Source organism: Melopsittacus undulatus, chromosome 2 (assembly GCF_012275295.1).
Source record: "Melopsittacus undulatus isolate bMelUnd1 chromosome 2, bMelUnd1.mat.Z, whole genome shotgun sequence".
NCBI lineage: Eukaryota > Metazoa > Chordata > Aves > Psittaciformes > Psittaculidae > Melopsittacus > Melopsittacus undulatus.
The window spans coordinates 27297695-27324923 of NC_047528.1; the positions used below are offsets into that span (position 1 = coordinate 27297695).

General features: G+C 44.1%; 2 protein-coding genes across 6 annotated transcripts; one reads left to right on the forward strand and one right to left on the reverse strand.

Moving 5' to 3' along the window:
- Nucleotides 1-1557: 1557 nt before the first annotated feature.
- Nucleotides 1558-16176, reverse strand: TRIM13 (tripartite motif containing 13). 5 transcript variants are annotated; one of them, XM_031047680.1, is made up of 4 exons: nt 15912-16176; nt 14755-14949; nt 13368-13495; nt 1558-2849 (listed from the first exon to the last, which is right to left on the reverse strand). In XM_031047680.1, exons 3-4 carry the CDS (start codon nt 13401-13403, stop codon nt 1617-1619), a joined length of 1269 nt encoding a protein of 422 aa, XP_030903540.1. In that variant the 5' UTR covers nt 13404-13495; nt 14755-14949; nt 15912-16176; the 3' UTR covers nt 1558-1616. The 5 variants fall into 5 exon arrangements, with proteins under 5 accessions (XP_030903540.1, XP_030903539.1, XP_005147709.1 ...); XM_031047679.1 differs by having other exon boundaries at nt 15891-16176; XM_005147652.3 differs by lacking the exons at nt 13368-13495; nt 14755-14949; nt 15912-16176 and adding an exon at nt 7361-7577.
- Nucleotides 15547-26061, forward strand: SPRYD7 (SPRY domain containing 7). Its single transcript, XM_005147653.4, has 5 exons — nt 15547-15679; nt 16982-17098; nt 20158-20324; nt 21903-22005; nt 24573-26061. The coding sequence occupies exons 1-5, from the start codon at nt 15574-15576 to the stop codon at nt 24668-24670; spliced, it is 591 nt and encodes a 196-aa protein (XP_005147710.1). The 5' UTR covers nt 15547-15573; the 3' UTR covers nt 24671-26061.
- The last annotated feature ends 1168 nt before the right edge of the window (nt 26062-27229 follow it).

Genomic DNA, 27229 nt, shown 5'->3' on the forward strand with positions numbered 1-27229 from the left:
TATGTGTCTGTGACTTGATCACTCCTAAACTGCAATGCATCTGCAGCTGCAAGAACCATTCAGTGATTTTACCAAGTGTTTCGAGTGAGGTGTGGAGCAGCGACAGTATTCCCAGGCAACAAAGATGTAAATATCATGTACAATAGTTTTGTTTGCAGGGTTTGGTTGCTTGGAAACTTTGATTCTTGGAATTTAATGTTTCATTTTTGGAATGAACAGCTTCCAAAGGCTACTGGAAGACAGTGAACTGACCGTCACAACTTATTAAACCTTGAGAGAGGCTAATGAATATCCCCAAAGTATGGCACATTTCGAGTTTGTTTCCCAGAAAAGTCAACTACGTGTTTTCATTCTACATATTGGTGTTCACAGGACAACTGCAAAAAGAGGTTAGATGCTCTTCAAGCAATATGTCTCAGTCCTGTATGCTCTTAACGAAGGGCACTTCAAAGAACTCAAGCTTACAGTTCACTTTAGACCACTGTTACCCACGGCCAAGTCAATACACTCAGAAAATTCAACTAACTCCTGAAACAAGGTATCCAAAAATACAGTAACACTAGAAGAACCTATGTATGTTCCAATGCTAAAGCACTAACAACATCCATACTCTTGTCACTTTACACACTCTATTCCAAGGAATCACCCCATCATTTTTCCTGGCTTTTGGAATGACAATCTGGGGTCAGAGAGGGACAAGAGGGAAACCGCTCCACCTGCCACTTTTGCAGGGCTAGAAGTGCAAGCTGCCTTCCTGCAGCTGACCCAGCCATACCTTTCCCTGCACTAAACTCAACACATTAAGGCCACTTTCAAGAAAGTGTGGCTTCAGAGAAACATGGATTTATTAAGACAGCTCAGTTATCCCTGCACCTTGATGCTGGAAAAGTAAACTGCAGAGTATGCACTACCTGCAGAGCACATACTACCTTGTAGCTTGCTCTTCTCTTACCAACCTCAACTGATTTTTCTTTACCCTAGAGTTTATGCTTGTCCTGAAGATACAGTTTTGTATAGAACATGTAAACAACAACCTACAGTAATCTGAATGCATAGGATAATCACAACATCTGGTTATACAAAAAAATAGATGTGTCTGTTCTAGTGATAAGTAACATCCTCAGATAGAAAGTGGTTCCAGAATGTGAAGGATGCACACTGTATTTTGCAGTGGCACAGCAGTCCTCAGCCAGCCTCAATACAATGCTCTTAGTCACAACTAGTCTTCCTCTTTGCCAACCACCTCCCGTTTAGGAAAAAACAACAAATGTTTTTAACTATGACCTCTGAGGAAGTGACACTTTTCATCTTATTCTACAATTAACATAAAACTACATACACAGTTTCACCCTATATTTTGGTAAGAATAATGATTTACAGCGAATAATATTCCCATCATTGCCACTAAAAGAAGAATCCAAAACAATGTGTTTTTCAAAGCTTCATTTCATCTTCCAGTTAATCAGCACTCAAACTATGTGAATTGTATGAATGTTTTGGAAACATTTTGAATCTTGGAATGTTTCCACTGGAAGCCTTAAAAACCCAATCAATTTTAAGAAGTTCTATGTTTTCCTCACCAGAGCTCTCTTGCTTCTCCTATTCTTGCATGGGCTTCACAACAGTTTATACTTGCACACAAACTGTGCAACATTATCCAGTACAACCAATGTATAGTTTTTACACTTTTCTCTTAGAAGTGAAGCTCCATCTGTCATCTGTTCCCAGTAAAAGACTGCGTGATCTGCTATCTCCACCGTATCTGCCAAATAGGACAAGTTAATTGCAAAGAATTGAGATCTCCAGCACTGGAGATTGTCAACAACTGACTCCACAAAGGACATCCTGGTGACAGCAAGAATAAGCAAGCAAATAAGGGAATTCACTATAAATCTGCGTGAAAAGACTGAGGAAATCTTGAATTTAAGAGTGTTGTTTTCCTGAGGCAAGGAAAGTTTGTCCACATCAACTAGCTTTATGCCATTCCACTGGCTGGTATCAAAGCTTTTCATTGTAGGGCTGATGTCCACACTGGAACAAGGTAAAGGAGTTTCTTTAAGCACCTTGATTTTTTCCCTGAACTCCTGCATCTGCTGCAGAAATATAATGGGTTCAGACACATCTTTGAAGGCCTCTGCAATGTTAAAAGCCATCCGCTGCTCCTGCAGAATGGTGTTCAGTTTATTGATTTCCGGGTCATAGGCCTGCATCACTGCAAGCTTCATGGTCTCAAAGTCAGAGAGGATCTCATTGCGCTTCTGCTCCAGCGTGTGCTGCAGCTTCTCAAAGAACTCCTTCACTTTGTCAGAATCTTTGGTCAGCATCTGCAGAGCTTTCCTCTTACTGGTTTCTAAGGTATCCAGCCGCGAGAGGGCATCTCCACAACGCCATGTTTCAAAGCCCTGAAAAAGGGTTTCAAAGGCCCGCTTCTCCTGGGAATAAGCTTCTTCAATAGAACAGAAAACATGCTTTGTATGGTCACCACGGGTGGCACAAACCCCACAGATCAGCTGCATGTCTGTCCGGCAGAAAATGTTAAGGGGTTGCCCGCTGTGCACTTTGCACACAGGCATTTTCGGAGTTACCTTGATTTTGTTGTACTTCTCCACAATACCTTTCAGGGAGTAATTGACTTGCAAACTGTTGACGCCAGTAACAGGAGTTTCCTTCCTGCACGTGGGGCACTTGAAAGGGGACGGCCTCCAAAGCACATTCCGCACGTTTCCATCAAGAATTCCTTCCAGACACTTTCTGCAGAAATTGTGGGAACAGGGCAGGACACGAGGATCATCAAACAGGCTACAGCAAATGGGACAGGTGAGATCTTCCTCTAGGAGCTCCATCATATCCTAGGAAAGAGAACGGGAACTTAGGAAATTTATTTCTCTTCTAGGGAACCATGCAAAAAACAATCTCCATCTGAGGCACAGCTCAGTGAGAAAAGGATCCACCTTGTTCTCCAGTACCCTTAAGACAGATATACCCCTAAGACAGATGGGGTCTGCAGCCAGCCCAGTTAGCTGTGGTATCTGGCCACCAGATGGCAGGCACAAGAACAGCTCAGTGCTCAGGCAGAACCATTTCTGGACCCCCAACTAGAAATGCTGGGAAAAAAAGGCTTGCCAGACCCAGCAAGGACCCTGAATGAAAACAGCTCATGTACTCATAACAACAGTTCAAGATCTGTGTCCTTCCTCACTGATGCAATACACAGAAACTGGATTTTCACAGAAGATACCCAGCCAACACGCCCTGCTAAGATCTGATTACACTTCACTTGCTCAGCTACTCCAGGCCTTACAGTTTCAAACCCCATGCACCGCTGCTGTAGGAGGGCAATATTAATAGTGTCAGAAAAAGCTCATCTTCAAAATTTTGTCAGCTAAAGAGTATGTGATGTGGTTCTGTGCTCCACCTGCAAAGCCAAAGGTGAGTCACCACGCACTTAAAAAGTCAGCTTTCCTCTTGCTCCTGCAATATATTTAAATAACCAAGTGAACATGGTATTGTGCAGCTATTCAGCACAAAGTTAAAATACTTCCAAGATCAGCTGACAGTTCAATAGGAAACAAAGCTGTTCACCAGTTTTACTCATCTGCAATCTCTTTCCAATTCCACTCTGAAGGCATTCACACCTCAGTAATTTCTTTCTGTGGACAGGACCTACATGAAGAGCATTTATCATGCAATTCTTTCTACTGGAAAGTCTCAGTGAAGGGACCGAGTGCTACCCTCACAGTGCCTCTAACCAAAGCCAAGTTCTTGGTTGCAGAAACCTTGTAACTTCCAGCAAGCTCTAAGAAAACACACAGCTAATAAAGACCAAAATGGGTGACAATTTGCATTAGCCAGAACTTCCAAATACTTAGTTTCAAGCTATAATTACAAAGATGCTTCCCTTGCATAAATTATTTCCATATTATACAATATGCAGTCATATGTAAGTAATACAGGTATTTAATAAAATTCCATTTATAAATGAAAAGATGTATCACAAAGAAAGAGCATCAAAGTACTGCTGTGACAGCAAGGCACATGAATGAGCTCTTTTAATTAGTTTTGATGTTATTACTAAGGTTTCTGTCCCCTCAAAGAAATATGAAGTTGAAAACATGAGAGCCAAGAGGACAGCTGCAAGGGAAGATCCAAGCTTGTACATGCACAGTACTTGGAAGTATTGTGTTCTGGTGTCCTCAATATAAAAAGGACATGGAACTGTTAGAACAAGTCCAGAGGAGGGCCACGAGGATGATCAGGGGACTGGAGCACCTCCTGTGTGAAGACAGGCTGAGAAAGTTGGGGCTGTTCAGCCTGGAGAAGAGAAGGCTGCATGGAGACCTCATAGCAGCCTTCCAGTATCTGAAGGGGGGGCCTACAGGGATGCTTCGGAGGGACTTTTCATTAAACTTAAACAGGGGAAGTTTAGATTGGATATAAGAAGGAAGTTCTTTACTGTGAGGGTGGTGAGGCACTGGAATGGGTTGCCCAAGGAAGTTGTGAATGCTCCATCCCTGGCCGTGTTCAAGGCCAGGTTGGACAGAGCCCTGGGTGACATGGTTTAGTGTGAGATGTCCCTCCCATGGCAGGAGGGTTGGAACTTGATCATCTTAAGGTCATTTCCAACCCTAACCATTTTATGCTGCCCAGGAGAAGAATGAAAGCAATACCACTGATCCAAGGAAAACAAAGATCACTACAGGGAAGAAAAGCAAGGTCAGTTCTGAGTTTCTTTCACAAGAGGACCCATACAGTCACAGTGAGACTTCTCAGTAAAAGCCATTCTCGAGAAATGTGGTTCTGGGTTGCCAGCTGGGCTTAAACCACGACAGGTGTAAGCAAACCTCACATGCTTTTCCAGTGACAAGGAGACATATTCCCTTGTTTGAACACGGAGAGTTTGAAAAAGTTGCCAGCTTTCCTACTCAACCTCAGGACTAAGGTCATTGGGCAGAAGAAACCCAAAGAACCATTACAGGTAGGGACAAAGCCCCAGAGAAAAGCTCTAGGGAATTCCCTGCTACCTAAGGTTTCCTGCAAGATCCTATTCAGTAAGTTCAGTTTCTGTGAGAGCATGATTTGGAAGCACTTCTCAACAGTAGAATAAGCAATGCTTCTCTTCCATACTCCTACTACAGATAAATAGAATGGGATGATGAGAAAACCATGATTTTGCCCTATACTCTTGGATCTTCCTCATTATAACGGGCCCTCAGCAACAGCAGAGAGGTCGGTTTGGCTTGTGTGTTAAGAGGGTAATAACTACAAATGTCAGTTATTAAAATGTCAGTTCTCCATCTCTTAGTAAATTCACATTGCAGAAAACATTTGCTGTGCTCCACCTCCCTTAACAGGAAGGATTTCACTTCTCAGGGAGCTGGAAAAGCAGCTCTGCATGCCTGACAGTGAGGACTGCAAACCACTGCAGAAAATGCTTACTACAACACGTTCCATTAACATTGCAGGACAAACACTGAAGACTTTCTCGCTCCTAAAAATACAAAAAAGATACACAAAAAGGTTTCAGGATCCAAATAAAACTGCCCTGTTTCATTCCAACCCCACTTATCCAATTAAATAATTACGCTTTATAAATATAACTTAACTTCAGAACCATTATATGACATCATTAAAACCCTTGGATTTTAAAAAAGGAAATGGGCAAGTCTACAAGGGCTTTTTTTCCCTTCTTACAACACCACTAACACCAAACCAACAATATTGAAAACCCATATGACTGGTTGGAGCAGCTGAACTTCCGTCTTGGTTAGGACATTAATTTCCATGAGTAAGTCATCCGTGGATTGAAACATCCCTTTGTATTAGGAACCTGATCCTTGCGTGAGGAACTGCAGCAACATTTCAACTTCTCCACTGGGAGTTTCTCTGTGTAACTTCCAATCCAGGTTTGGATGGCCCTGGAATTCTCCACACGTAGCACAGGGCCCAAAAGGCACAGTGGGTTTTTTCCATCACCTGAGCTACATAAACTCCCTGGGTCCAAACCCAGCAGCTGTCACCCACCTCAGAGAGAGCCTCTTGCACAGTTTATCATTAGGAAGATGAATAGCCAAAGAAATCAAAACATAAATACAAAAATAACCACAGTAGCTTTTCCCCACACTCCAGAGACATTGATTTAGCTGCTTCTCAGCACAGACACTGGCTAATACCAGAAGCAGGCTGAAAGCAAACCCAAAATTTCACCAACCTTCAAACAAAACAAGAAGGTAGCTCTTGAATTACACACTTCCTGCAATGGCATGTAAGGGTTCCAAATAAAACCTGATCGAGTCAGGCTGCATTTCCACAAGCAACTGAGATAGTCAGAATTCTTGTCTCCCTTCCTCTGCAAGGACCCCAGTCTTTATCAGGCCTCTTACAAGCAATTTCCCCACCTTTCTGTCAGGCTGGTGTGTTGAATCAGCCCAGAAAGGAGTCTCGCACAAACAATTTAAGACTAATGGTGATGGGAGCTCCTCCCGCCAGCAGCAACGATCTTAACCACCATCAACAGGACCTAAGAGGGTCAATGTAGACACTTGGAACATGGAACTATCGAGCCCTGGGTGCAGCGGGTATCCAGGCGGCCAAAAAGAGCTGCGGAAAGTGGCCATGCTTTAAACCATGGCCAAAGCTTTTTCCAGAAGAACCAGGTGGATCAAACACGTTGAGCCTTCAGAACGCCTGAAAGGCCTGGAGGAACAAGCACCCCTGGTTCAGTGCAGTCGCAGCCCCAAGCACACGGTGCCCCCCGCAGAGCCTGACATGCCGACCGAGCAGCGCCAACGTCCCCAGGCTGGCATTCCCTCCCTGCTCCTGGCCACAGCCCCGCTCCTCCGAGATCCCCGGCTCAATCCTGTAGAGCCGTGCCGCGCCCGGCCCCGCTCCCGGGCTCACAGCCGCCCTCGGGAGGGGCCCTCCCTGCAAGGCACTGAACGACGGAGGCGGCAGCAGCGCTGCCACCCGAACCAACGGCCGCGCCGACCGCACAATGCTGCGGCCTTCCCCCGCCCGGCGGGGCCTGCCTCTCCTGCCGCCGGGCCGCGGGCCGCACCGCCGCCTGCCCCCGCTACTCACCATGCCGGGCCGGGGCGCAGGGAACGGGCAGCCGCGGAACCCGCACCACGCCGCGACCAGACCAGCCCCTCGCCGGGCCCCAGCCTATCGGCCGCCGCTCCCGCCGACCCGCGTGGCCCGGCCCAGCGCGGCCCGGCCCGGTGCCCCCTCTCACCCCTGCGAGCGCGGTCAGTGGCACCGGCTGTCCCCCAGCTCGGCACAGAACGGGTGGGCAGGCCCCGGCCTCTGCAGAAGCCGTCGGTGGCTCGGGAGCTGCTGCCCCAGCCCGGGTGTGCCCACCCACCTTGGCCGGCAGCCGCCGATCCGGCACCGGGGCAGGCGCTTCTGCGGCGGCTCTTCCTCCTCCACTCGCTGGCGAGAGGCAACGAAAGCCCCCGAGGCTGCCCGGAGGGAGGAAGAAGGGAGGGAAGAACGGGCGGCCTCGCGAGCAGGCTGTGAATTCCTCTTTCCTCAGCCCCCGGCCAGGCTGCGTGTGCCTCCGCCGAGATGCTGACGGGGTTCTGTTGTTTATTAACCCTGCCAAATTAAACCTGAGGCTACAGCTCCCCGGCGCGCGTTGCTCAGCCTAAGGAGGAGCACTGCTGGGTGGCGATCCGGATGAGCATCTTCCACATCCTGAAAGCACGCATTAAACAATTAACATCATTTTAACCAGGTATCCTTATGTGCTTCATAAAAGGATGGAGATGAGTTCCTGTTAGCTTTAACACACTGGCTGTACCATTTCCTACCAATGAATCTGTTGGACAGTACCACGGCCTGTCAAAACTAGGCAGGTCTCCCGCACTTAACACGGACTAGTCCGGGGGAGATGGATCATGATGGGTCCCACATCTGCCTGGCAGGACCCTCAGCTTACAGGACTGTGAAACCGCAGCTGGAAGTGCTGAGACCACAGAGGATCTTTGTGCTTTGTATCTTCCTTGCAGTCCTTCTGTTAGGTCTCAGTCAACAAGTCGCACATCAAAGCCAAACTGAACTTCCGAGTTAGACTTTGTGAAACACTACATCAAAAGCTGTTCCCAAATGCATGTACTCTGCCTCGTGCACCCCGTCACTCCCCTGCTCTTCACTCACCACTGCAGTCACATCACTCATCAGCACAGTGAAGTCTATTTGCATTCAGGACTACCCACACAAGTAACGTTACAGGCTAGACCGTATTTCTCTGAGACGGAGTTCCCTCATGCAGCTGACATCTTTCTGCCAGTTGTTTAGGAACCTGGAATTTTAAACCCATTCAACAACATGCCAAAGCTGTGGTTCCCCAGTTCACTGCAGCTGAAAGATGAAGCAGTCTCTTCGTCCTTGCCTTCCCTCCTGGTGCCTGGCCTGTCCTCTCAGCTGGGCTTAACAGGAACAGTTGGATCAAGGACAAGTGTATTTGAAAACCCCTTCAGAGTGCTCATACACTGGGGTATTTCATCTACCATCAACCAGAAAGCAGCCGTGGAAGGCAGAGCTGCTGCACAAAAGCAACTGAGACCTTCGGTGCTCTTAACATCCTGCTTGCTTCTTCCTAATTGTCCATCATCTCCTTTGTCCATCTGTCCATCATCAAATCAACCCAGTTTCTGAAAAGCGATAGCTTAATCCACTCCTCCGCTACCCAGACTGTGTTCAAGTGGTATCCCAGTGCTTGTACTTAATGTTTTCAAAGTCCCCCTGGTCTACACTTTTCCAACAGCCATTTTTATATCAAGAACTTTCTGATTCTTCTAATCTACTCTGTGATTTTATGGTTAAAAACATCATCAACAATAGGGCATTTTAGATTCCTCACTCATTATTAAGTTAGTACATTTCTCATATAGGTTTTTTCCTGAGATACTTTTAGAGTACATTTTATTCACCACTAATTCTTTGCATTGGTCCTACTCTGTCCTACAGAGGAGCTGTATCAGCATGAGTGGACACCTGCCCACCTGTGATATCTCTTCTTGATTTGAAGATGTTCGTGTCCATCTTTGCCTGGACTTCTTTCTTTCAAAAGATGAAAGCCTAAACTTGAGCAAACACAGCATGGAATTTCTGTTCTTGGTGCATGGAGACAGCGCTCAGCCAGCACTGTGCTTAAGTGTACTGTCACTGTCCTGAGCACATCAAATATAATTTGGGCATTTCACTACTATCTGAGCAGTAGAGTTGCACACAACCACCTGTTTTGCACACACATGAGTTCATCTTTCTATACTCTTTTTCACCAGTTGTTGTTTATAGAGGTCTTTTGATAGCAGCTTGCTTATGAGCTTGCATTCTCACATCCGAGATCACAGTGTCTTCCTGAAGCAACATCAGGGACCATTTGTTGAAGCTTCAGAGAAAAGTTCTGGCTGATGCAAAAGAGCATTAGTAGATCTGTGGCAATATTTCCCTATCTAATAAGGAAACAAACCCAAGGGAAATCTAGGCTCAAAGGAAAGGCCCGTTTGGAGGGAAGAGTTAGGACAGATGTCACCCACAGGAGGGTTGAAAATACAGAGAGAGGAGTGTGGAAGGAATTATAAACCAGTGCCAACTTACAGCTTTATGAGACAAACACCACGTTTGTTGTAAGACAAAGGGATAGTGCCTATTGTCATCTGTAAACTGCAGAGAGAACCCAGATTCTGACTCTTCTGCTAAACATTACAACAGGGATTTCTGAGCCTGAAGCTGTGTGCTGTGTTCAGTCAGTGGCCCCAGAGCCAGCTGCTGCTGCCCTCCCTGCCTGTACCAGCTCTGCAGCCTTGGCAGATGTGTTACTGAGCTGATTCACCCGCTATCCCAGCAGAACGCTACTCCCTTTTCTTTGCCAGGATGAGCTTTCTGCTGATTCAGTGGGTTACACCAGTTCAATTACCAGGTCTAACGTGAGAGAAGTGAGGAAAACAGGAACAAGATTCTTCCCTTTCTGTGGAAGCAAGCCATTAAAGTGACTCAAGCTGTAACAGGTAATTTTACCCAGAGGTAGATTCACAGGGGTTAAGTCAAGCTGAGACTGTGCTATTGGCAAAAGAGATCATTCCATCCTTTTCCCTTCCCTTAGTCATGCTTTCCTGATGCCTCCTCTCTGCTGGCGCCAACATTCGTGCAGCCACATGTTAAGCTAGATCCGCTTGCCAACAGAGCTGAAAGCTAATCTAGTTTAAAAACAAAGGAAAAGTTTTCAGTGGGATCAATTTTGGCAGCCAGCTGATCCCGCAGCCAAGCAAACACCACTGCCAGGACGAGCCAGGGAGAGGGCCTGTTTCGGTGGCAGCCGGCACACACGTCAGCATAAAACACAAGTGCCCCCACAGGCCATACTTTCACAACTGCTTCCAGCCAGCTATTGCCGGCACTGCTGCCAAAAGTAACACAGCCTTGCCCTTAGGCCACACCAGCTGCTCATTCCGGGCCCCAGGCACCCCCTGTGCTGCGCTGGAGATGTCTAACACAAAACTGATTGATAAATGTAGCTGGAGTTAAAAGCAGCTTTTTTGTGTTTGGTTTTTCTCCTCCCAGGTTTGTATTCCTCATCAGTAAGGCTTCTCTGAAGCCATGCTATCAAAAACCTGTCAGACTATAACTGTCTCCTAGAGTGAAAAACCAAAGAAAAGAGGTGAGTTGGGGCCATTTTCCAGTCTTACCCTTGGCTGCAAGTCTGCCTTTTACTTCCCACTGAAGGAGGTTAAGGCTTCACATCCTATTGCAGAATTGTCAAAGTACACTCCTGGACAGTGACTTCATAAAATCAGACTCACAGAATAGTTTGGGTTAGAAGGGACCTTTAAAAGTCATCAGCTCCAACCCCCCTGCAATGAGCAGGTATGTCTTCAACTTGATCACACTTGAATTATGCTGCTCTATTCAGCTGTGCTGGTGTGAGCCTACCCACAAATGAAGAGAGACAATCGGACATGTATGATTCAGTTGCTGTGAGGTGCTAAATACAGACATAAACCTGCAAGAGCTTTGATGCAGATAGCAGCTTGGTAAGAAGACACTGTAAGATAACACAAATAAAGAAACTATTTAAAACAGCTTCGTGTATCAAACACCTTATTCATGTACATGTTTCACAACTATATCATACCTGACCACATTTCTTTTCAACAGATACATCTGGACTATATTAGACACTCCAAACGAGGAATCAGAGAATACATTTTCTTATTATTCCAGAAAAGCTACTTTTAATATGCACTGTAGGAATACCAGGCATTAAAAATCCATGAAGGGTCATCAGCAATGGAAATGATCAACTGCTGTTTTGAGGTCTGAATTTCAGAAACTGCCTTGATACCTGCAGGGTCCCCAGTGACCATTTTAGCAGTACCGGCAAGACCTTTAGTTCCATGTACGGAACTCTGACCCACACAGTTAACTAATATTCAGCACTTTGCCACGTTTTATTTGGAGGAGTGGAGGGGGGGATCGATGATGAATTCAGTTAGCTCCTTAGCGTAATCCTATTTATTTACAAAGAATGTACAGCCATGTCCCATTTCCTTGCACGCAGAGGAAGCAAATGGGAGGGAGTGCTGCGCAGCAGTCCAAGTTTGCTGCTCTAGCCAGGATTCTTGCCCAGAAGAAGCTGTCCCTTGGCTTTTTCTCAGGGCCATACACCACTGCTTCTCCCACTGTCTGCTGGCTCTCGCGTGGTGTTTCCGGCCCCGGACATGCACACAGGCAAACACAGCTGCAACCAATCTGTGCTCTTGCTGCTGTGTCCGCGAGCAGTCCCTCGAGAAATGGCTCTGACTTTCCCCAAATTAGTGCTTGCTCATATGAGACCGCTCATCCCAGTGCTTGGCCACGCAGCCCTGTGCCGAGGGCAGCGGTTTCCAGTCTTCAGCAGTCTTACACCATAAAAGAGCCGTTCCTTCCTGAACAAAGCACGGCCAGCGTGCCTGTCAGGTTTAATGAGGTCTGTGATTGCCTGGAGATCAAAGCTCTGCTCTGGTGGGTTTTGCTTAGATTGCATAAAGAGGAAAGGAGCAGTGACCTCCAAAGTAAATAGAACAACGAGGAACAAAATTAATTTTCATATACAATTTCTTCTATGATTTGGCAAGCGTCAGATTAGCTGTATAAACCAGAAGACTTTCTACAGAACATTAATCCTCACAAGAACACATTATAATGAAGATTTCAAAAGTACAAGCACAACCTGTTTTTCATCTGAGACCTTGTCTGTATCATCTTCCAAACCACAGGCCTGACCCTGGGAGTGGAAGGACTGCTTTCAATAAACAAACCTTGATTTTCCAGTCCTGCACCATCATTTACTTCTGTGCAAGCTGCATGGAGATGTTCCTAAAGCCATTCCAGCATATTTAATCACTATTTTTTTCTCTGGTTTGCACAGGTGTAAGTGCCTCTGCAAAGCCTGTGGCAGCAGAGCAGCAAGTCCCAGAGGATTTTACTCACAGGACGAAGAGGAGTTATTTTTCTGAGAACTGGTTCATTGTGTTGTATTACATACTGAAACAATGGGTGAGAGAGTTCCCCTCTCTCACACAAATTTGGCGGTATCAGGGAACCTTTCTGAAAGATACTTGTCTGCAGCCAGTGTAGATCTACTTTGTGGGGCTAATGAGAGACAGTGGTATTTTCTGAATGAAGCTGTGGGCTAGAGAACAAAGTAAGTCAATGACCACCATTTTCTTTCGGCAGGACCTCCAAATATGCCTGCGTTTGTGAAATGGATGGGACCAGTCATTTTCCTGTTCTTCTAACGTGGTTCCCAGACAAAATGTCTCTGCTGCTACTGTTCAAGGAAATAAAGTTAAAACCCTGTGAGCAACAAACATGTTTAGGCATGCTGAGCATAATTTTGCTTCCAGTGTGGGAGGGTTCTAAATACTTGGCCTCCCCAGTGAAAGAAATGCACATTCAAGAAAGGCAGAAGCTGAATTAACCCTTCACTACCAAGCACAGTTATACTTCTAAATACTGGAGCCCAGATCTTCACTTCCTTGGAGAAGTCCTTTGTGCACTGTAAAAAATTCAGTGTTCAAATATGCTCTGAACAACCTGACAAGCACATTTACAAATAAAATACTATCCTGCTAGAACTGCTCACTTCATCCTCCAAGACAGACATATGGATAAGTGATGTTTCTTACCAGCTGACTTTTGCCTTACTTTCACTAGACCAATATTATTATCTGCTTGATTTTGTCTAGCACTGGAGCCTTCCCAAACATCTTTGCTGTTGCTCCTGCACAATTCATTGTATCACCAGCTGCTGACAGGGTGCTCAGCAGCCAGGCTCCACTCCTGGAGGCAGAGAGGATGGGCACAGGGATAAGGGCTGCACTGACCTTGGTTCTCCGAGGCTTCCTGCCTGCTGAGCACATCGGCACTGGAGTCAGTGTGCTCCAAAGAAGCACCGGCAACTTTTCCAAGCTGTGGCATGCACTTTACCCTGTAAGTGCTGCAGTCTGCTCACCTGTAAAACCAGACTCTCAAGTTAAGAAGTGGAGCAGGAAACTGGCAGGAAGGCACAGTCAGCTACTGCTCCCCAAAGCCCCGTCTCCTGGGAGTCCAACTGATTCGACAATGCTGACTTAATGTGGTGAGATGTGTTTATATTCCAGTGCTTCTTTCGGGGAAGAAAGAACTTGCTAAGTCTCAGAGGGAAAAAATGGGATGGGGAATCATCTGGAGTTTGAATCTCCTTCTAAGTTTGGGGTTTGGGGTTTTTTTTTAACCATATTAACATTTGTCTTTCAGCATTTACAGTAACAAACCCGCAGTGTGTGACAGACAATAAAAATCCCGCAGTGATTTAAATGGGACTAATTATGTGAACAACAAGCCACCAATAAGAATCATGATGCCCTCCATACCAAATAAATAAACATCAGCTTCCACCTAATATGTACTTCTTAGAAGTTCAAGACTAATCCCATTTGGCATATTTTAAGGAAGTGAGCTCTTGACCCCAAATGTTTATGGGCTGTAGCAGTAAGTCCAATAAAAGAAAGGAAGCATATTTTAAAGCTGCTCTTAAAATCAGATTGGTTTTAGGCACAATTTTGAGACAGTGTTTCACCTCATGTTTCAAGTAATGGGGTAAGTGTGACTGATACACCCCATCCAGATCAATAAGCTATCAAGATTTCTTTTAACAAGGGGTTTTGAATATTCGCTTAACCCCTTACCCTCCTAAAGATAGATAACACTGTACCACATGGCTTACATTACTTGCATCATATTATATGCTGTAATAAAACAGTCAGGGAGCTTTGTAGGTGAAATGCCACAAAATCATGAGAAACAAGAGTTTTATCCCAAATTGGTTTAGAAGGAAACAGACCTTTAAATGTAAGTATTTAAATTATCTGCAAAACATTTCAGATCAGCAATTTATGGCACAACATGTCTTGGATATTTGCCTATAGATAAATAAAAATGTGAAGTAGATACAGGTGGGCTACTATAGCCATGTTATCACTATTTGTTATACTTGTTGGAGCCCAGTTTGTGGCCACTCTTCTGGATGCTGTAGGGACAGCTCTAGGGCTTTTGCTAAAGAAACATTTGTTTAACCCAAGGCCATAAGCAAAGCTACAGCTTTTTTAATTAAGTGGCATTCTGCCTCTGTGAAAGGGATATAAAGCTGCTCCCAAAGCGTGCTTTGCAAGTGCAATGATAGCATGCTGGCTTTTCACTGCAGCAGTCTGTGTGGTTCAGTTTCACACTTACCAAAGCTTCTGAACGAGTCAGGAGGTGCTCCAGAAGCAAGCAGGACCCAAAATATCAACACTCACAAGACAGACAGGTCTGGAAGATGAGGAGAAAGGGAAACACACAGGGAGCAGGCACCATCAAGGCAACCATGGTAGCTGGCCCCGGCTGCACCAACCTGTGCTTTGAGGAATCCTGTCTCTATTGACTTTTCTGATAAAGAATTAAAATAAAGAGGGAAATGAATGAATGAATGAATGAATGAATAAATGGGGCTCTTAAGAGCCCCAGGTTCCTGTTACTTGGAGACAAAAATAACTGCCCAGTACATTTCCATGAAGGAGGCCCTTCCATGTGGCCCAGCACTGTGAAGTGTGCTGACGTGACACATACTATCTGCCCGTCATTATCAGTTTCCTCTTTCATTCATGTGTATGCATATGTTCTCACATACACATATATATTGTTCTTTAGGTGGCTACATGCAGAGGCTTGTGTACTGACACCTCAAGCCCTCACCACGTTCCCCCGCAGCTGCAGAGAAGTAGAGGGTTTCTGTCCTGCACTCGCTTCCATTTGAATGTTCACTTCCTGCCGGAAGACGGAGGTTTAATGGGATTTTACTTTTAAAGCCGTGATGGATTTCACGAGGGCCCCGTACACAGCCTGCCCCGACCTCCGCTGCCCACCGCCCCCCACCCCCCGCCATGTCGCCCCGGGGCGGGCATACGGGAAGCCCGCCCGCCCCACTTCTACCTCCCGCCCGCCAGGGGGCGCTGCCTCTCCGCCCCACTGGGCGCTGTTGCGCCTGCGCGTCGCGGCGGGGTATGGCCAGTCATGGCCGCCTCCATGTTGTGCTGCTTCTCCTGGTGCAGGGATGGCGGTGCCGGCCACATTCCGCTAAAGGAGATGCCGGCGGTGCACCTCGACACGCAGCGCATGGGTAAGCGGGGTGAGGCGGGAGCTGGTCTCCCTTCGCCCCCCTTGAGCCATCCGTGACGGACCGTGGGTTGGGAGAGAGAGCGGAGAGTGAGGGTTGGCGGCGGCGTGGGAAGGCCGCAGGTCCGCGGCGCGGTGGGGGTGAGCCGTGAGGGAGGGAGGGAGGGTTCTACCCGGGAAGCCTGAGCGCGGCGCTGGTAGCGGTGTGGAGTTACCTTAATACCGTGTAACCATACCGGCCGGAGGGGGAATGTGCTCTGCCCCAGGCGCCCTCTCGCCTCCCAGTGAGTGTGCTGGGGAAGTTGCTTTTGGGCTACTTCTTTGGAAGGATTTGGCAGTTTTCAGGAAGAAATCTCACTTTAGCTTAAATTCAGTTGAGGCTTATCAGCAGAATGAGTAGTAGGGGTGCACCTCAGTCTCAGAGGGGTTCCCTGAGGAGAGAAGGCAGCCTGATAGGGCTGAAGATCCTGGTCATTCCACAGGGGATGGTGATTCAGAGCAGAGAGTTACAGCAATGAAGATGCAGAATGAGCCACGGGAGTCTGGTCCATACCACGTGTTGAGGGTGAGCTGTCCGCAAAGCTATGCCTGGGTGTTGTTGAGGAGAGAAGGGATCTGGGTCAGGTGCAGCAGAGAGGTGTTAGAGCTAGGGGGAAGGCAGTGTGGCTGATCCCAGCCACTCAAACAATTATTAGTCCGGTTTTATTCATTTGTATCAATGAACATGTTTCCCATGATCCCTATGTTCCTCACAGTGACAACAATGCCTAAAGATGAAGTGTTCCACTGGAGAAGAAAAATTTGACAGAGGGCTTTTTTTCTGCTCTCTGTTTTGGCAGGCATGTTTCTAATAAAAGTTTTTTTTCAGAGAATAACTAAACACCTTGCAGTTCCACCCAGAGTTTCTACCCAATGTGCCTTTTCTTTTCTTGGCAGATTTTTCCTCCAATGTATAGAGACAGGGTACAGGGTTCTTGTCTTGCAGTGAGCCCTTTCTAACTAAATAGTAAGTTACGTTTCTAATGTGGCTGAGCAAAGGTTGTAATCAACATGGTGCCCTGAAACCCATGAGGCAAAATTAGAGCAGTGTATAGATTTTAAATAAATAAACCCTAGTTGAAAGATGAACTAGTCCACAAACAGCCTTCCTTTTCTTACTTCAAAGCATAGCCCATCATCACAATTCTCACAGGCTCTTACGTGGGCAGAAAGAACAAAACCAATTCTCAGTGTTTAGGGCTTTTACGGGCTGCTTCCAGGCTTCTAAAGATGTTTTGAAGGTTTGTGGGTGTTTTTCTTCTTGCAGGAACAGATGTTGTGATTGTTAAAAACGGCAGAAGAATATGTGGCACCGGAGGCTGCTTAGCCAATGCACCTTTGCATCAGAACAAGAGCTATTTCGAGTTTAAAATCCAGTCCACAGGTTAGTCAGCAAAAATGTACAACTTTAAACCTGGAAGGTGTGTTAGTTTGCCTGCGGGTGGTCGTATCTCCAGTGCCAAGCACATGAATCATTCCAGTTGCATCCTTGAACTTGTGGATGTTGGAGAGGTCTATAAGCTGATGTTGTGTAGCAGGAAATTTCTTTTTTATCATGGCTCTGAAATATTAAAAACCATGGTAAATATATTACTAAAAGGGCGCACACCCTAAAAAACACCATATTGTTTTATATGCTGTTATATGCATGTTTTTCAGTTAGCATATGTTAGAAATGTTTTTTGGTAAATAAATGCTTATAACTACATAAAATACTGTTGCTATGAAGTATTTTTTAATAGTGCAGTTTATCCAGCAGTATTTATAGCCATTTGTCTACCTCCATTTGCTTTTAACATGCACTGTGTTTGTCCAAGCAAGGGTAACACTCCTTGTGCTACACTTTGCTCTTCAAATCAAACATACAGCACTTATTCCAACACTGCCTTATCAAGAGGGGCCTTTCAGCACCCTCTTTCTTTGTTTTGCACAGACATGGTGCAAGGCAGCTGAAAGTGAATGGAATTCGGAAGCATTATGCTTTTACTAATACAGTCAACCTCAGTAGTACAGAGCATGCTACAGGCTTGCCTATTCTCTGATGTTAAAAATCACCCTGTATTTTTAAAAACAATGGACACTGTGAAAATGCAGTGGTTCTTTCCCTAAGTACATACGGAGAGCGAAGAAGGGAAGTGTTAGTCCAGAGACATACAGGCCTTACAGTACCAGCTGGAGCTTGAACCTGGTGCTTTCTGGGTAAGGGTTGTTTGCATTCAGTTGGGCTGGAGTGCAGGCAGCATGAACACAGATCTGTCCAAAACACCTTGCAGTCAAACCAGTTACTTGGGTTTAAACTGTATGTAAACCCCAGATCAGTCTTAGTTTGGCAATTTTAGTATCCTGTATGTTGGGGGAAGAATCCACTGCAGCTGTTATTCGTATATGGTCATTACTTACACAGATACATATCCATGTTCTTATGCTTGAGAAACAGGAAATTCTCCTGGTCCTTGTGACAGGAATAGACAAGACAAGCCGTGTCTTGTCTGTTCCTGTGCCTCAAAGCAGGAGGACTGTAGATCACTTAACTTAAAACTTTGATTCCCAGAAGTGTCCCTGTGGGGTCACCCTGACTATTGGAAAGTCATCTATGGGGTCACCCTGACCATTGGAAAGGTGTTAGGAGTGTAATCTGAATCTTGTTCATACTCTTGTCCTTTTCGTCCTGGGCATATAAGAATAAATGGGTTTGCAATTTTGTCTTTTGAAACTAATTTTATTATATTTTTGCCTCATTTTAGTCTTCTTCAGATTAAAGGGCCCCAGGCTGGTTTGTTGGGGTTTTTTTATTGTCTCCTTATAGGTGATGTTTTTACATTTTTTGATTGGTTTTGTTCGAGAATATTTCTAGTTGAACTAATTTGTCTTGAGATATGATGCTTAAAATGGATGCTCTACGCCAGCTGCAGCAGCAATAGACATCCTTTCTGTTGTACATAACCGTTTGTTGGCTTTATATGTGCCATATGTCCAGAAGTTTTTCACAACAGTAGGGCACAGACTCGTGCTCAGCATGTTGGTCTGTGATAACCCCCATATTATATTCTATGAGCTGCCTGCCAAACCACTATTGTATTTGTGCCACTTAGTGTTCCTACTGTTCTTCATATTTCACAGAAAGCAAATGCATTTTCCTTCAGACCTCTTATCAATTTGTCAGGATCGTTTAAAACTTGAGGGGACTTGAAGAGCTTGCAGTCCTGTCAGGTTGGTATTGGCAGCACATTTAACAAGCACATCATCGCGTTACTCAAGTAATTGATGTGAATATGGAGCAGTATCTGGCCTTGTGCATTCACTGCAAAACCTCAAACCCCACTTGAATCATCTTTTTTGATTTGATTTGACATGATGAGTAGTCCTGGAATACAGTTTTCTAGCCAGTCGTGCATTTATATTGCTGTAAAGGTCTAGACCATGTTTTCATAATCTGAAAAGGTCTAGACTATGTTTTCATAATCTGACTATTTCAATGTTGTATGAGTTTCAAAAACATTGCCAAATCAAGATCTGTCCTATTTACAATTTCTTCTTTTTCCCTAAGAATAGTCTCACCAGCTGGAAAAGGAAGTAGTGTTGTTCACAAATCCATGCTAGTTTGATCTATTTTTTACATCCTCCTACAGTTTCAGAGTCTCTTTTCATATTTTTCTGGGAATAAAAGTTAAGCTGTGATTACAATTCTCTGGATTTTTTTTTTTCAGGATACATGCTGGTTACTTCTATTGACTGCTTGTAGTGGGTCTGTCCAAGATGGAGTTAACTTCCTTCACAGCAGCTCCTGTGATGCTGCGGTTTAGATTTGTGACCAAAACAATACTGATAACAAGCTAATGTTTTAGCTGTTTCTGAGCAGTGTTTACACAGCATCAAGGCCTTCTCTGTTTCTCACTGACCCTCCAGCAGGGGTGCAAGAGGTGGGGAGGGGACACAACCAGGCAGATAACCTGATCTAACCAAGATGATCCTCTTTGCCATGTGATGCCATGCTAAGCAACAAAAGGGAGAGGAGGGGCTTTAGGGAGATTAGGCATCCTTTGCTTGGGAATTGGCTGAGCCTTGGTCTGCCTGTGGGAGGTGGTGAGTGATTGCCATTACATTCCTTTATTTTGTTTTGTTTTGTTTTCTTTCTTTCTTCCACTTCTCCTTTGTTTGTTAAACAATTTTTGTCTTTACCCACAAGAAAAATTTTCTTGGTTTTAGTCTTCCTTCTCTCTTCCACCATCCCTCTGAGGTCTGTGGGGGAGAAGTGAGTGTATGGCTGCTTGGTGCTTAGCTGCCTACCAGGGCTAACCTGCAATAGTTCTGTTATGTCCAAGAGACAGTCGTAGTACGGCCATGGCACTGCCATTCTGTATTCTGTCCTGTTTCAGGCAGACTTCAAAATAATGAGGTTTCTTTGTTTGTTTGTTTTCTTACCATGTTACTGTCACATTTTAGGGATTTGGGGTATTGGAGTTGCAACTCAGAAAGCAAACTTGAATCAAATTCCACTTGGTCGAGATGTCCATAGCCTGGTGATGAGAAATGATGGAGCTCTCTACTATAACAATGAGGAGAAAAACAGACTACCAGCAAACAACCTTCCTCAGGAAGGTGATGTGGTGGTGAGTTCCTTAAGCCTTCTTTACTTTCTGGATGTTCCTGGATTACCCTTATTTACAGCTCTGTGGTCAGACTGACCATTTCAGTACAATTATGCAGCTTGCATCTCCCAGTTTGGGAAGTGCTGATACAAAATCCCATTGTGTTTGGATGGGTTAGCAGCCTGGATATCAGTGGACTTCAGTGGTCTTCATTCTCATTGATATATTTGTGAATGAGGGGCAGACTTTGCCTGTGTTTGAAAAGTAGCCTCTAATGCTCTCCTGCAGTCTAGTTGCAGTATCTACCTGATGGATAACTCCCATCACAAGGATTCTACATTGAGATGGGACCTTCCTGAACGAATAATGTGCTGGAATGCATTACAGAGCTATGCACCATGCCCAGCCAAACTCAAGATCCTGTAGCTAACTGGTTAATGATTAGAAGGACAGAGCTGAGCAGAGATAGGTCCTGGATGATAAATGAATTGTGTTTTTAGCCAAACTTTTATAGGGAAGGTGAGATATTAAGTGGGGAGGGGAGTAATGCTCACTGGGAAAATTATTAAGAATGAGAACAAATGGAGAATCTTTTGATTTTTTGTACCTTGCTATTCCAGGTTTCTCAAACCATCTTTAAGTGACTTTGTTCAAAGGGCTGTGTTTTATTACTGTCATTTTCACAGTGTCCTGCAGCAGTGGTTACGAATTTCATATTTAGAAGTCCTAAGGAGCTAAGGTGATGTCTCCATCCTTTACCCTCAGATACTGTATTATTCTTTTAATCCTCTTCTGCAATTGATTTTTTTGGATGGTTGCAGGCTGTTTCAGCATTTGGTCAGCCTATGTTGACCAGCTTCAAGGGGGCTATAACTAGGTGGTCTTTAAGGTCCCTTGCAACCCAAACCATTCTGTGATTCTATGAAAAGTAGCTGATGTATTACTGCTAATTCCCCAGTTTTCATTTATTTTATTATGTCACAGGAATAGATTTCTGAAGTACTGAGGGACAACACAGATTGTCACACTCAGCCATACCAAAACAGTGACAGAAGTAATTTACCTAACAAGTAATTTATTACCTTGTTAGTGTTTGCTCTCTGCTGTGTAGTTGACATATTTATAGCGTTGTGTATGAAACCATGATCTCCTGCTGCTGGCAGAGTAAATGTGCTGAGAAAGGTTTCCGTATGGAAGCATGGACAGACCACTCTTTACTAAAGTTATTTCCATGAGGAGATATAAACAAGAAGACCACAAACTGCTTAATATTGAAATAATTGAAAATTTTACATATCCTTAACATTTGATAAGGAACATGTTGAAGAACAGTTTGGAAAATTGTTTTGTAAACTCAGTGAGATATGGTATGTAGTACTGTGCTGCATCCAGACTGAGTAAGCATTAAGGAATCCTGAGTATCTGCAAATACAAATGTTACTGGTCGTTTATTAACTTCTAGTCCTTTGCAGGAATATTTCATGCGAGGTTTTCTAGGATACTGCGGTTTGCATAATGGTGTTAAAAGTTGCCTGTGGCTGAGAAAGCTAAATCAAGCAGCAGTCTTATGTTTATTTTGTTAATTTTCTGTGCTTTTAGGGCATTACATATGACCATGTAGAATTAAATGTATATTTAAATGGAAAAAACATGCATTGTCCAGCTTCAGGAATCCGAGGGACTGTCTATCCAGTGGTCTATGGTAAGTCAGAGATTTTCAAACTGTTTCTTGATATGGGTCCAGAAGGCTGGGCAGTTACTGCACTCCGTTGAAAATTGCCAGGTAAAAAAACCATGAAGCAGATGGAAAAAAGAAAAACAACGAATTCAAACTCATGTAGACTCGTGGGCTAATCTGCTTTCTCTGAAACTTAGTATTTATGCCTATGAATTTCACATACTTCATAAATGCACTCAGTGTTGAATGCAAATAGATACTGAATTGCTGTTTGTATTTTCTTCTGGAAGTAATAACGTTAACATAGCACTAGTACAGTTGCTGCTATGTAGTGGTACAGCTCCTTGCTGCTGCACCAAATCAATGCCTGGTTTTGAAATCCAGCAATTGGTGAGCAAATTGTGGTAGCTGTTTTGCCAGCAACCATCAATACAGCACAGCAGTTTTGAACAAGAAACAAATACCATATCCAATTAATCCCTGCAAAGGCAGTTTAAGAAAGAATTTATGAATTATGGAAGTTGGAATTTGGCCAAGGCATGTGTTAACAATTTACTTTTCCAGAACTTGGCGGTGGTTTTGTAGTTCCCCAGTAGTCAGAATTCTGTTTAACATCTCATCTGAAAGGCAGCACTTCCCCCAGCTCAGTGCATAATCAAAGCTACGCTTGTGGCTTGTAACTTACAGCAAATGATAACTTCTCTTTGGATTCCCTCTGTTACATCTACAGCTATCCCCAGCTATCTTTATTCCTGTGTGAGCTTTATCTAAGTAGCAGCCTCTGCCAGGATGCCATTAGCTATGTGATGTGGATAATTTTTTCCTGTCATGGTTGGTTCCTGATGAAGCGTGGTCGTGTTCCCATTGATACATTTGTAATATTGAATTTTATGAGCGGGAAGAAAATCCTTTAGGTGTGTTGTAGAGCCTTTGAAGTCTATAAATGTACATGACAAATTTTATCTTTCTGTGTTGCTGGAGTGGAAATTTTGTCTGGTCACTGTGATGTGTTCTGAAGCCACATGATGGCGCTGCTAAAAGGCGGTTGCGGACAGTAACTGCCCTGCAGCCCTGCGGGATCTCCTGCAGAGCGCTGCATGGGCAGCAGGAGAATTGCTGTGATAATTCATTGGTACATCTTCCCTCTGCTTTGGAAATGGTGTAACATAGCATGAAGGGTGCAGGTTGCTCTCAGAAAACATTTGGTGGCATGTTAGTCTACCATCAATAATTTTTTCTCTGACTAAAGAAGTTCCGTGCCTGGAGGATGCATAGACCTTTTATTGCCAGGCTCTTACTACCATCTTCCACAAGTGGGCATAATTTCATCATAATTATCATGTCTCCTACTTGTAGCTATAATAATTGAGGTCTGCAAATAATTTTTTGTGGTAGTTACATAGTGTAAGTTTTAACTATAGATGTTCTTAATTTAACCTGAGCTACTTCTAATCATGTGAAGGGATTTGAACATAGAGAAGAGAATTCCGTAAGCATTTACTCTATCCATAATTCATACCAGAACTACAGGTACCTTTTAAAAAGAAACATTATAGGATGGGCAAACACAGTACCAAGCTTGAGAATGTAAAACGGAAAAATAGACTTAAAGGTTGTGCCCTGCAGCTGCTGTACCTCAGGCACTCATGTGGAAGTGAGATGCAAACACTACATAAGTACTGCAGAACTGAACAAATATATACTAGTAGGAGTTTTAAGTGAGCCTAGGAAGTGAAAATTCCTACTTTGTCTCTGAGGTATCTAAATTCTAAACCAAATATGGAGGTGAAGCTTTCCAGTTTTAATATTGCTAGTGTACCAGGTTCATCTTAGAAAGAAGTTGTTGTTGAAAGAGATCTTGCTTTTCTGACTGGTTGGGTATTTCCATTTGCTAATGCAATATATGAAGGCTTTGCTGTGAAAATCCTCATCAATTTCTTTTCTATAAAGTGTATCTACATTCAGTGTAGAAACACTTGTGTCGCAGATTGTGCAAAGGATCGAACGCTGGAAGAGGTATTATAAAAAACCCATTAACTTCCAACTTAAAGAAGCAAAGATGCTTTCTCTGCATCACGTGCTAAAACAGATGGTCTGACACCGACGATTGCAGACATCTGAAACCTTGTAAATCTCCCAAAAAATTGTTGCACCCAGCTGACACTCCAGCAGAACTAGAAAGTGGACAGAAAGATATGCAGCTGAGGAGGTGACAGCTCTGCCATGGGTGCCAGTAGTGTCCTTAGTCTGGAAATTTCTGGAGAAATAGGAGATTTTGAGAAAATGGTCTGAAGCCCTGCTAATGCTTACAGTGAAATCAGAGGTGCTATTCCCATTGACTGCACCAAGGACCATTACTGACTAAAGAAAACAGCAGAAAAGAAGGAAGATTTCCTTCCCATGGGTACGTGTGTAGGGCTTTACCATATTTGTTGAAGGGATGTCTTTTAAACGTATTATATATATAATGGATGAATTGGAGAATATTCTTCCTAGTTTGGGCATGGTGTATAACTTACTAAGACAGTGTAGTAGAGGATCAACGTGTAAGTGTTCCTTCTCTAATTCCTTTTTTTTATTCTCTTCTGCAGTTGATGACAGTGCCATTCTGGATTGTCAGTTCAGTGAATTTTATCACACACCTCCACCAGGGTTTGAAAAGATCCTTTTTGAGCAACAAATCTTCTGAATGTCTTCGTACTGAAAATTTGCACCCTGCACTGTTACAAAAGCTTTGTCATCTTAAATAAAGCTTCACTTTACGTTTAGGAACCATATCTGTATTTTAAGTAAGTACTTGTGACTGTGGTCTGCAGAATTTATGTGTTGACTGCAACACCAGGTAACTGTGCTGCAAATATGAGATTTCTGGCAATGGTTTGTAGTCAAAAGTGAATGTTTGGGGTAGGGTTTTTCTCCAATTTGTACTTGATGCATAAGGATACTAAGGGATATTATTGTCATCAGTATTACATTCAGTATTTTGAAAAAACTGGAGTTCTGTAAAGCAAATAGTGCTTATGCATACGATAGCTATGGAGATGGATAGTTCTCTTGATTATTTCTTTCCCCCAGCTTTTTCACCAGAAGTTCGTGCTTTGTTTAAAGGCAGCACTGTGTGTCCAGTGTGTGATTTGGAGTTGCAGTGTCTCAGTTTTGCACAGTGACTAACCATACAATGGCATAACTAGCAGATAGGTACTTTTTCTGCAAGGTATAGTTGAATCTATTCCCTCAGTCTTAGACAGGGAAATATAACTTATTTATTTCTCCTAGCTTTTCATTTGCTTTTATTGTCACAAATAATAATGACACTTTCTAATAACACTTTTTTGTTGGACCTTAAAAATGAAACCTGAACACTACCCGTGTGTTTGAGGACCACCACGCTGCAATACTCTTGTAGGAGAGCAAGTACAGATCACTCAGTCTGGGTATGTGAGGAGTCAATTGGGAAGGCTAGGAGATGCTACGGTGAAGCCTTACATGTTAAACTGTAAGTTAGATTATTCTCTTACAGAATAGCATATTTAATTTCTTTGTGAATCATTTATGAACGATTGATGGCTAAGACATTGTTCTAAAATGTGATGCCCTTGAATATAAATTATGAGATGCTTTCTTTTTTTTTCACTCTCGTCGCATTTAATATACTTCCTAAAAAAATTTTTATTATAAAGAAAATCTTCATACTGAATGTTTGTGTTTTGGGTTTTGCTCTTCCTGGGTTAATGCATTTGCATAAATGAATTATTTTATTTAAATATTTTTAGAAATTATCTGATTCTGGAATTTTCAAATACAAACAGCTTTCTCAAAGCCTTTCACCTTACAGTTTTCTGTATCTGTCTTTTCATTTGGAGTGGTCCATGTTTTCCTTCCCTTTAGCCTTTCTATCAAATAATGGTGTTGGGTAGAACTTTTCAGCCTGAAAGGAATGATGCCCTTGTCACCATTATGGTATAAAGCTCAGTTTTATATAAAGTGCAGTTTTATCGTCTCCCCTTGAAATCTGCTCTGCTTTGCTATGTGGTTGGATACATAATTAAGTTAAATTAAACATTCTTGTGTTTTGCTTCAGTTTCCCCAGTAGATGTTTTGAGCGATTTTCCTGGTAGATATTGCTAGGGCTAAAGCTTCTGTGGTGGGCTGACCCTGGCTGGACACCAGATACCCACCAAAGCCACTCTGTTACTCCCCTCCTTGGCTGGATAGAGGAGAGAAAATACACTGAAAGGCCCATGGGTCAAGATAGAGAGAGTTCACCAATTACAGTCATGAGCAAAACAGACTCGACTTGGGGAATTCGGTTGAACATATTGCCAATTAAATCACAGTAGGATAATGAGAAATAAAGCCAGATCCTCAAATACCTTCCTCACACCCCTCCCTTCTTCCCAGGCTTAACATCTAAATTTTGTACCTCTGCCCCCCAGCTGCAGTGCAGGGGGATGGAGAACGGGGGTTATGGTCAGTTTGTCACACATTGTCTCTGCTGCTCCATTCTGAGAGGAGGACTCCTCACACTCTCACACGCTCCAGTGTGGGTTCTCTCCCATGGGAGACATGAACTTCCCTAGTATGAGTCGTTCCCATGACTTCTTCACCAGCTGCACCAGCACTGGCTCTGTTGGACAGAAGTTTCTGGCAGCTTCTCACAGAAGCCACCCTTAAAGGCCTGCTGCTCCTAAAACCTTGCCACGCAAACCCAATACAGCTTCCAGACAGACTGAGCTCCAGATGGCTGATGCAGCCCTCCAAATCCTGGTTGGCAGGGAGTGGCTGGGACCACTCTGTGGGGCCAGGAATGATGTCCCTCTGCTCTTCAGGAGGGATGCTGTCCTGGAGAAGCTGTGCTGCTAAATATAGGAGTTGCAGAATGCAGTGGGCAGCCTGCACTGCATCAGAGAAGATGAAATGGAGATGGGCAGGATTTTCTCTGAAACTTAACAGCTTGAAGAGCCTCAGGTCCCATCTGCAGCAAGGAAGCAGGCAGTGTCTACCTCACACTATTAAGGTAAGCAAAACCTCTGGAGAAGGGGAAGGATGGAAGCCAGGGACTTCTGGCAGCAAGAAGGTTCCTGCCCCATTTAATACAACTGCAAAATAGGCTCACTGCTCTCAGAGTTGATGAGGAGCTAGATGTGTCTTTCAAGCGAAGAACATGGTCCACTTAACTCCAAACCATGCAAGACTTACCAGGAATAAACAGTGAGTCATTGTAATGGTGACTCCCAGTTGCAGGGAA

Excerpts from the sequence above, each read along its gene's own strand:
- TRIM13 (XM_031047680.1), bottom strand. The coding sequence starts at position 13,403 with ATGTGCTCAGCAGGCAGGAAGCCTCGGAGAACCAAG. Across the intron at positions 2,850-13,367 it reads GGAAGCCTCGGAGAACCAAG|GATATGATGGAGCTCCTAGA; the intron begins GTCAGTGCAGCC and ends TCTCTTTCCTAG.
- SPRYD7 (XM_005147653.4), top strand. The coding sequence starts at position 15,574 with ATGGCCGCCTCCATGTTGTGCTGCTTCTCCTGGTGCAGGGATGGCGGT. Across the intron at positions 17,099-20,157 it reads GTTTAAAATCCAGTCCACAG|GGATTTGGGGTATTGGAGTT; the intron begins GTTAGTCAGCAA and ends GTCACATTTTAG. Across the intron at positions 22,006-24,572 it reads TGTCTATCCAGTGGTCTATG|TTGATGACAGTGCCATTCTG; the intron begins GTAAGTCAGAGA and ends TCTCTTCTGCAG.